The 10,423-nt window shown below is 43.9% G+C and overlaps 1 protein-coding gene across 1 annotated transcript; it reads right to left on the reverse strand.

Annotated features, from left to right (window-relative positions):
• Positions 1-3,167: 3,167 nt before the first annotated feature.
• On the reverse strand, positions 3,168-9,091 carry LOC123460278 (cell surface glycoprotein CD200 receptor 2-like). The gene is made up of 4 exons (XM_045148428.1): positions 8,791-9,091; positions 8,357-8,605; positions 3,287-3,401; positions 3,168-3,177 (listed from the first exon to the last, which is right to left on the reverse strand). Exons 1-4 carry the CDS (start codon positions 9,089-9,091, stop codon positions 3,168-3,170), a joined length of 675 nt encoding a protein of 224 aa, XP_045004363.1.
• Positions 9,092-10,423: the final 1,332 nt, after the last annotated feature.

Consider the following 10,423-nt stretch of genomic DNA (forward strand, 5'->3'; position numbering starts at 1 on the left):
AACCAAATATAGGGCTGGAGAGATGTTAATGGTTAAGTGCTTGCTTGAGAAGCCTAAGGACCCTGGTTCAAGGCTTGATTTTCTAGGACCCACGTAAGCCAGATGCACAAGGTGGCACATGCATCTGGAGTTGTTTGCAGTGGCTGGAGGCCCTGTCGTGCCCATTCTCTCTGTCTCTCTGCCTCTTTCTCTCTCTGTCGCTCTCAAATAAATAACAATAAACAAAGATTTAAAAAAAAACAAATATATATATGTATATATGTGTGTGTATGTATGTATATATATGCATATATATATATATATACATATATATATATATGTATATCTCCTTGGGGGTCGCATTTTCTGCTATCCCCCTTTTTTTGTTTAAATAAGAGAGCTTTCAAACTTTTATTTGCTCTTTCTACTATACCATGACCTTGTGGGTTGTAAGGAAGGCCAGTGGTATGAGCGACCTGCATTTGTGCGCAGAAGGCTCGGAAACCAGTAGATGTGTATGCTGAGCCATTATAAGTTTTTAAATGGCGCGGCTTTCCCCAAGCAGCCCAGGCCTCCCAACAATGAGTCTTGACATGAGAGACCTTTTTACCTGCCAATGGAAAGGCAAAAATAATGCCTGAACAAGTGTCCACTGAGACATGTAGGTATTTTAATCTTCCAAACTCTGGAAGATGTGTCACATCCATTTGCCAAAGGTCTCCAGGACGTAGGCCCCGGGGGTTAACGCCCACATGTGGGGAGGGCAAAAAGGTGACACAAGACCGACAAGATTTTACAATGTCTCGTGCTTCATTTCTGGAAATAGAAAATTTATTTCTCAAGGTGTTTGCAGGAACATGATATAGTCTATGGAATTCAGTAGCTGAAGCTTTTGTATCTTCCAGAGAAATCATGGCGAGCCTAGTGGCCCGGTCCACGAGGTCATTAGCCTGTGATAAGGGGCCAGGCAGTAGTGAATGTGCCCGAATATGAGTTACATAGAAAGGGCAAGTTCACTGCAAAATTAAAGACTGAAGTTGTAAAAGAATATTAGACACTAGACTAGTAGAGCGAACCGAAGCGGCAATCTCTAGGCCAGCAACCGCATTAGCTACATATAGGGAATCCGTAAACAAGTTAAAAGAAGTAGAGAATGTCTGAAAGACCTCCAAAACAATTAGGCATTCAACAATTTTGAGGGGAATCGGGTCTAAACATTCTTACTATAGGCTCCGAGCCCTGTACCAAGTAGGCCCCACGACCAGACTTTGAACCATCAGTACAGCCATGTGAGGGCCGAGCCCCAGGAGCATGTCAGCTGTCCATCCCGGATGGCCATTCTGGATATTTTGTCTAGCCTGTGTCTGAGCATTATCTGTAACCAAAGATTTCCACTCAAGGAACTGGCCTTTTGAAAGACAAGCCTTTGCCAACTCTGTCCAATCTGTAGGAGTCAAAGGAGCTGTAATGATCCTGCGCAACAGCGCAACGGAATAATCTGCACCTGGTCCAAAATCCTTGACAGCCTGAACCAAATCCTTTAGTTGTTTATAGGGACCTGGTTCATGTCTCCTTTGTTGAGTTACTGGGTCCTCAAAAACGGGAAAAGCAAAGGCCAGCTGCGACCAGGTTTTTGTTTTAATGAAGTGGCATGTGTCCCCAGGGGAGTTATAGGGTGGGGGTGCGGAAGGCTCTATCGACTGTAAAGGACCACACCCTTGGCCTTTAGGCCCCTTTGTCAGCAGAGGGCACCTAGGCGGGGACCTATATCGCTCCCTTTTATAACAGGCGGTGGCCTCCTTTAGTCTTTCCTCTTCCCCTTTAAATAATTTTTCTTCTTCCTCCTCTGCAGAATCGGAGCTAGCCTCCTCATCTGTGTCAAGTACATTTAAGTGTACAAGCTCCTCAATGGGAGGATAGAGCCTGTCAAAGGCTCCTTTGCTCCCCTCAAGGGGCGGGCGATCATAAGTTTCACCTATTTCTTTGAGCTCATCTTGTAAACTTTTATCTTTGTCTTGTCCTTGTTTTTCCTTTTTTATTTCTCCCTTTCTTCTAGGCCTAGTCTGTGAATCCCCATTTGGATCTGACTCAGAAAGGCTATCCTGATGCCTTGCCAAAGCCTCCCGTCCCTTTCTAATAATGTCTATGTGGTTCCCCTTACTCAAGCAGGAGTGAATAAGCCTCCAGAATGGCAGTGTACCCTTACCAATTCTGTCCTCTTGTTTTGCCGCTTCCAGGTCTCTACCTAGCTTCTCCCAAGTAGGGAGAGAGAAGTCCCCCGACACCGCAAACCATGGCGCAATCTTGTCCAAATCTTTAACAATCTTTTTTATTGTTGCGGAGGAGACCTTAATGTCCCTTTGCTTAAGCAGTTCTTTTATTGGCTGGACGAAGTCAACGGGCGCAAAGTCCGCACCCTGAGAGTTGCCCATGTTGCACTCACAGCAAACGACAAGGACAATAAACCACACAGGAATGAAAATAACAAGGATCAGGTAGGGGTCTAAGTGGAGAAGCATTATGACTGGGGATGACTTACCGACGTCTTCCTCTCCGTGTGTCAAGTTCTGGATCCTCTTCGGCCCCTCGCCCGGTGACCACAAAGCACCTGGCGTCCCGGGTTTCGGCACCACTTTGGGGCGAGCCCCCTGTCCTGCAGGAGAAGAACGACCACCAGACAAAGATCCTTCTTGATCACACTTTATTGGAGAGCCTCTTGGTTAACAGGAAAGCTGATGGCGAGGGGCGCAGGAGTGTAGCTGCTTTTATAGGGCAGAATACTACGGGGCGCCTGCTGATGGCTGCCATAGGCTCACCCGCCCACAGGAGCCACAGGATAGGCTCGGGACAAGGTGCGTCAAGCACATGCGCAACCTCAAGCGAGGTTGGCGCCAAGGCGCTGCCTAAATAAGGAATTGTTTACCTCAAGACTGGCAGGAAGCCAGCGCCATCTTGTAATGGCGTCTGCATTAGCTCCCTACACACACACACACACACACACACACACACACACACACACACACACATATATATATATATGCTTGAAAGTAAACTCTTCTGGATCTCTGGCACTATTATTTTTCACACTGAATTCTTAAGGAGAAGCCAGGTGAGGCTCTTGCTACAGCGAGGCAGAATCTCTTGCCCCACGCCACTGCCTGGGCTTTGCTATGCAGAAAGCCTCAAGCTCAAGAAGTACTGAGGGGACAAACACAATGTCTCATGACACATGCTGTTCCCAGCATGGTGTAAGCTCAAAGTCTTACGATGATGTTTTCTTTCTAATATTTCAGGCTTCAGTACCTACCTGAAATTTTTTGTCTTCTGGCAAAAAGCAAATCCCACGAGGAACAGAACCGCCACAGCAAGAGGGAGCTTCACATAGAGAGTGACCAAGAACAACTGTGAGCTTCCGGTGAAGCCTTTTAAATATAGGCAAGGGTAACAGTCAATGCAAAGATTCTTCTAATGGACAAATTAGAGGAAACAGCTTGAAAGATCATCTAAACACACAACTAGAACTTTACATAATGGCAAAATAAAAAGATTCTTATCATCTAAAATTTAAATATTACTCATATATCATTATTTCCACATAGGTTAGGAACCATGTCTACCTTTTGTATTTGGTAGGCTTTTCACACATATTTCCTGAATAAATAAATGCACACTGAGTATTGCAAATACTTCCCAATTTCTTAAGAAAAAAAAAAAGAAAACTTCCCAAGCAGCTTTTAGTCTTTTGAAAGACATTGTTCTTAACATTTTGGTCAGGGCCTAGTAATATTTTCCACATGTGGTCTTGATATGACCCCTTCAAGTACATGGTGCCTTCCTACTTTCAGTTCACGTATGTGTGAAATGGTCTGAAAGTTGTTTGAAAGGTAAAATAAGATGAGTTAGGACCACGATTCTTAAATCTTTCCCTCTGGGAAAATGGCAGCCTAAGGGATGTGAGTTCCAAATACAAATATGACTCGGGGGCAAGAGGTGGTTTCCTTGCATTAAGCAACCTGCTCAGACTCTAAGCTGAAAGATCAACAGGCAACCCCCTAGGGTCTAGAGGGGATAAGAAGACAGCATGACAAGAGCTGCGGAAGCTCGGAGTCCAGCTGGAGAAGTCAGACCCATGCCCACGAGGAGATGACTCAGATGGACGGAAGTGCACAGGGCCACGTGAGTGTCTCGCAGCTCAGAACACCCAAAGCACGGAGGTGGCTGTCCAGCACTAACGGGGTCAGGGAGGAGGGGTCTGAACAGAACCTCGCTGACCTATGGGAATACACAGGTTAGACGAAGACAGAAGGGACTTGGGAAGCAGCGGTAAGAGGATGGCTGAAAGTTCAAGGCCACCCTGAGACAACATAGTGAATTCCAGGTCAGCCTGGGCTATAGCGAGATCCTACCTCCCTCAAACTCCTCTGCCCTCCCCCAAAAAAAGCCAGGGCATGGTGACACATGTCTTTAATCTCAGCATTAAGGAGGCAGAAGTAGGAGGATCATTGTGAATTCAAGGCCAGTCTGAGACTACATAGTGAATTCCAGATCATCCTGGGCTAGAGCAAGACTCTACCTGGAAAAAAAAGAAAGAAAGAGAGGAAGGAAGGAAGGAAGGAAGGAAGGAAGGAAGGAAGGAAGGAAGGAAGGAAGGAAGGAAGGAAGGAAGGGGATTTAAGCCAGGCAAGGTGATAAATACCTTTAATTTCTGCATTTAGGAGCCTGAGACCAGCCTACCGAGTGAGTTCTAGGTCAGCCTGGGAATGAAGGGGGACCCTGCCTCAAAAATTAATTTTTTAGTTGGGCGTGGTGGTGCACGTCTTTAATCTCAGCACTGGGGAGACAGAGGGGAGGATTACTGTGAGTTACAGGCCACTCTGAGACTACATAGTGAATTACAGGTCAGCCTGGACCAGAATAAGACCCTACCACAAAATACACTGCCTCCAGGAGACATTAATTCCCAAAACTCCTTCAGCTGGGTACCCAACATTCAGAACACCTGAGTTTATGGGTGACACCTGAATCAAACCATCACAGGTACTGCCTTGGATATGATAGAAGCCATATGCTCCTTCCCTATCCTACCCTGTGTATAGTTTCCATCTGATTGCCACTGTATTGTGCCCTTGGCAAGAAACCAGCACTAGTAAGTAAGTGCCTTCCTCATTCTAGCCATTCACCTGCCATTCTGGCAAATGACCGAGCTGCACCAGGAGATGGTGGGAACCTTCTGCATTTATTTCTGAATGATTAGAAGTGCAGAGGACGACCAGGGACTGTCATTAGTGTCTCATGTGAGGTTGACTTATGAAACTGAGCCCTGTGAAATCTGTGCCAACCCCCGGGAGCATAATAATTGATGTGCATATGGGCCATTCAGTTAACATCTAGGAGGCTAGAGAATTGGGTTGACATGGAAGGGGAAAGCCCACACACATTTGGTGTCAGAAGCTTTGGGAGTGAACATAGTGCAGAGCCATCAGTTTCCAACCCGTGGAAATGCACTCAAGGAGTGTGCAGGAAGCATTGCATGAGCATAGAGGAAAAACAGTTAACCACATTACTCGTCCCTGAAATATTAATGTTAAACTCAGGCTTAAACTTTAGGAGTTAGTTGGATGTAGTGGCTCATGCTTATTATCCTACCTAGGAGGTCGGGATACAAGGAGCCTTGTGAGTTCCAGGACAGCCTGGGCTTAAAGAGTGAATCCAAAGATTGTATATGGACCTTGGAATTGAGCAAATACAATGGAACAGAGGTCAAGAATGGGCACTTCAGGACTTCTTGCCACCACAAATGAATCCCAGGTATGTGTGCCACTGTGTGCATCTGGCTTTAAGTAGGTATAGGGACTCAAACCTAGGCCCTCAGGCTTTCTTCACGAGCAAGCACTGCTGAGCTATCTCTCCCGCCTCTATTTTCTTATTTGTATTTTTGGGTACTTTCAGGCAGGTTCTCACTCTAGCCCAGACTGACCTTGAACTCACTGTGTAGGTCAGACTGGCTTCAAGCTCATGATGATCCTCCAACCTCAGCCTTCTTAGTGCTGGGATTAAATGACTAGATGTCAAATCCATGCCACAAAAGGGAACTCATGCCTGACACTGGAAATCTAGGGAGGTCATAGTCCCTAGTGGGGGAAACTATTACTGTTTTTTGACTAAATGGATATGTGGTGTCCATCAAACTGACTTATAATTTTTTTGTTAATTTTTATTTATTTATTTGAGAGCAATAGACAGAGAGAGAAAGAGGCTGGGGTGGGGGTGGGGTAGAGAATGGGCACGCCAGGGCTTCCAGCCATTGCAAATGAACTCCAGATGCATGCAGACCCTTGTGCATCTGGCTAATGTGGGTCCTGGAGAATCAAGCCTCGAACCGGGGTCCTTAGGCTTCATAGGCAAGCACTTAACCACTAAGCCATCTCTCCAGCCCCATCAAATTGACTTTTAAAAATTATTTTATTTATTTATTTATTTATTTATTTATTTATTTATTTATTTGAGAGAGCAAGAGAAAAAGAGACAGGGACAGACAGAGAGAGAAAGAATGGGCACACCAGGGCCTCCAGCCACTGCAAACGAGCTCCAGACATATGTGCCATCTTGTGCATCTGGTTTATGTTGGGCTTGGGGACTTGAACGGAGGTCCTTTGGCTTTGCAGGCAAATGCCTTAACCATTAAGCCATCTCTCCAGCCCCATCAAACTGACTTTTCAATATTTATGTTTATGCCCATAGATTTTTGTGGATGTGGGTGACTACTGGAGAGACTCCAGACTTGCTGTGGTGCTGAGAAGAAGTGATGGTTGAATGCTCTGCACTAGATGAGACATCTCTGTCATATACTCTAGGGCTCCCTGGAACTTTGCAGAGGATGTGGTGGAAAAAATATTAATTTTGCTCCCACCACTGACCAGAGAAGCTTCTTTTTGCAGATGGCTGGGGAGACATACGCCCCATCAAAGTGCTGAGAAGAGGAGGCTGTTGGGAGCTCATGGTTAAATGACATCTCTCTATCTCACCCTCCAAGGCTCAGGAAACATCATGGAAGAGGAGTGAAAGAATCTAAGAGCCAGAGGGTGGTGAGGGGTACTTTGGGACACTACCCTCCAAAAATGAAGGGACTGGTGCATTTGTGACATCATAGTGGCTGTCAGCTGTTGTTACCTCCACAGGACCTGCATGTTCTTGAGTGGAGGGCAGTTACATTGAGCAGGAGAGAGGGGACAAAAGAAGGCAATGGAGGGGGTTATTACCACTTTATAGGGTGTTCATATATGAGCATTCTCAAGTGACAAGTTAGAGTGAAGCTAATTAAGCTAATAAAGAAAAGTTTGCATTTTATCTGTCATCTGGTAAAACTTTAGTGCTTTTGGCTCAACCACTTTCTGTGTAGATGGACACAAATGAGTCAAGAGAGTTAAGTTGACATAGAAGAGAGCACGTAGGTTTCTCTTTTAAGAAACCTTGGCCACCAGGGGCTGGGAAGATGGATGGATACAAAGATGACTCAGTGAATAAAGTGCTTACCATGTAAGTATCAGTTCAGAGGTAGGAATCCCAGTGCTAGCCAGCTATCTATCTATCTATCTATCTATCTATCTATCTATCTATCTATCTATCTATCATCTATTATCTCTATCTATCTTCTATCTATCTATCTATCTATCTATCTATCTATCTATCTATCATCTATTATCTCTATCTATCTTCTATCTATCTATCTATCTATCTATCATCTATTATCTCTATCTATCTTCTATCTATCTATCTATCTATCTATCATCTATTATCTCTATCTATCTTCTATCTATCTATCTATCTATCTATCTATCATCTATTATCTCTATCTATCTTCTATCTATCTATCTATCTATCTATCATCTATTATCTCTATCTATCTTCTATCTATCTATCTATCTATCTATCTATCTATCTATCTATCTATCATCTATTATCTCTATCTATCTTCTATCTAGGTTAGATAAATACTGATAAAAAAAATTACCCCTATAATTTTAGCCGGGCGTGGTGGCACACACCTTTAATCCCAGCACTCGGGAGGCAGAGGTAGTAGGATCGCTGAGAGCTCAAGGCCACCCTGAGACTACATAGTGAATTCCAGGTCAGCCTGAGCCAGAGTGAGATACCTTGAAAAATCAAAAAAAAAAAAAAAAAAAAAAAGAAAGAAAGAAAGAAAAAAAAAATTACCCATATGGGTGAAGTATTCCACTATTCAATATATTTTCTAGTTTTAGTGAAAGCTTCAAATAACGAACTCCAATTTTTTTCTTTATGTTTTGTTATTATTTACTTTTTCATGGACCAGCAAGTCAAAAATCATTTACCTCTTCTGAAAGAAGCAGGAGCTCACCTTGATTCAGTTCTGTGGACAGACTCTTGTTGCCAGTCAAGTGAGAGACCAGGCAGGTCACAACAGACACACTGTGCACTGCCCAGTGGCACGTGCTCCTGACGGTCACTGTGTCATTGACATCTGATTCATTCTTAGTGTCACAGTCCCCATCTGGAGTCCAGGAGATCTGTGCGGCGGGCTTGCCTGTAGCCGCCTCACACACTACAGTGGCATTCTTCTCTAGAGACAGAGTTACTGCAGGGGGCACTGAAGACATGGAAGAGAAACATCACTCTTAAACTGGACATGGTGGTGCACGCAGTTAATCCCAGCACTCGGGAGGCAGAGGTAGGAGGATCACCGTGAGTTTGAGGCCCCCCTGAGACTCTGGGAGTTAGACATTTGTTCCCATCTCAAATCTGGTGGTTTCAAGCATGACCATAACTGCTTACCTAACACTTGGAGGTCGTGTCCACGTTGGAAATTCCCATCGGGTGTTGCTATTTCACACAGGTAATGCCCGTCAAGATCGGGGGTCACGGCGCCGATGTGAAGATGGGGCCTCAGGCCAGGGGCGGAGACCCAGGTTATCCTCCTGTCCATGCAGTTCTCATTGGTCTCCTGTGTCTCTGGTCTGTAGGACAGGACGCAGGAAGGCTTGCCTCTGCGGAGTATTTTCCATGTCACCAAGACCACCTCTGCCAAGGGGACGAGGGGGCAGCAGAGCACAGCCTCTTTGCCCCTCTGTAACATCACTGTAGTGTTAACTGGGCAAACACACAGGGAAAGAAAGATAAATGTTCATTGGATCATTGTAGATTACATGAAGTTGAACTACAACATTGGTTTTCTCTTTCTTTCTTTTTTTTTCTTGTGTGTGTGTGTGTGTGTGTGTGTGTGTGTGTGTGTGTGTGTGTGGTTTTTCAAGGTAGGGTCTCACTATAGCTCAGGCTGACCTGGAATTTACTCTGTAGTCTCAGGGTGGCCTTGAACTCATGTGATCCTCCTACCTCTGCCTCCTGACTACTGGGATTAAAGGCATGTGCCACCACTCAAGCTTAACACTGCTTTACTAGTGATTGGTCCCAAAAAGTATTAGAATTACTTAAGAAATGAAAATTCACAAAATAAGTATTATGTATTAACCTACATCTGAATATTAACCAGTTTTCTTCTGTGTTATATAATACTAGTAAATCAATATATATTGTAAAATATATTGAAGTTAGCACAGGAGTGTTGATTTCTCAAAACAGGCAATCACTATGATCAAATAAAGACAATCAAGAAAACAAAATTCTAAATTAAATTACAAAGACAATGTTCTAAAAATATATTTTATTTTTATTTATTTTATTTAGTTGACAGAGAAAGAAGGAGAGAGAGAGAATTGGCTAGCCAGGGTCTCTAGCCAATGCAAATGAACTCCAGATGTGTGTGCCCCCTTGTGCATCTGGCTAACATGGGTCCTGGGGAATTGAACCTGGGTCCTTTGGCTTTGCATGCAAATGCCTTAATCACTAAGCCATCTCTCCAGCCTGACAATGTTCTAAATCTAAGGGTTTTTTGGTGGTGGACTACACCCTCAGGAAACAAAATGGAATGCCAAGCCAGTGACATCAATAGATCTTAAAAGGATATATAATTTCACTAGTTTGGTCATCACATGAAAATAATAAATAATAATACCTAGCAATGAGAGGCATAGAAATGATTGTTTCTAGCAGAGAAGTTGCTTGGTTATTATTTTTTAAATTCCATTTTTATTGCAGACATAAAGTATAAAACATAACTTTTGGGAAAGATTCACTTCCTTCCTTCTTAGACATTCTGATTCTCACAGACAGTTCAGCTATGAGTTTTGCTCACAGATTTTGTTTCTGTACTCTTTAATTATTTGCATTAAATATGCAAGTTGTCCCCTTGTGCCCTTCTTCTGAAAGTCAATATTAACTGTGGTGGTTTGAATGTGAATGCATGTCCCCTACAGCCACAGGCATTTTTAATTAAGCTTGAAACTTAAGTCTCCAGCATCATGGCTGGAGGAGGTGTCACTTGAGGCAGATCCCAAGTCTGGCCCTAAAG

The sequence above is a fragment of the Jaculus jaculus genome, chromosome 4 (genome assembly GCF_020740685.1).
Source record: "Jaculus jaculus isolate mJacJac1 chromosome 4, mJacJac1.mat.Y.cur, whole genome shotgun sequence".
Classification (NCBI taxonomy): domain Eukaryota; kingdom Metazoa; phylum Chordata; class Mammalia; order Rodentia; family Dipodidae; genus Jaculus; species Jaculus jaculus.

What these genes read in the sequence shown, in the direction of transcription:
- LOC123460278 (XM_045148428.1), bottom strand. Translation starts at nt 9,091, where the DNA reads ATGTTACAGAGGGGCAAAGAGGCTGTGCTCTGCTGCCCCCTCGTCCCC. An exon ending in ACACGACCTCCAAGTGTTAG is followed by an intron (nt 8,606 to 8,790) that starts GTAAGCAGTTAT and finishes CCATGTCTTCAG; the next exon opens with TGCCCCCTGCAGTAACTCTG. An exon ending in GTCCACAGAACTGAATCAAG is followed by an intron (nt 3,402 to 8,356) that starts GTGAGCTCCTGC and finishes TATATTTAAAAG; the next exon opens with GCTTCACCGGAAGCTCACAG.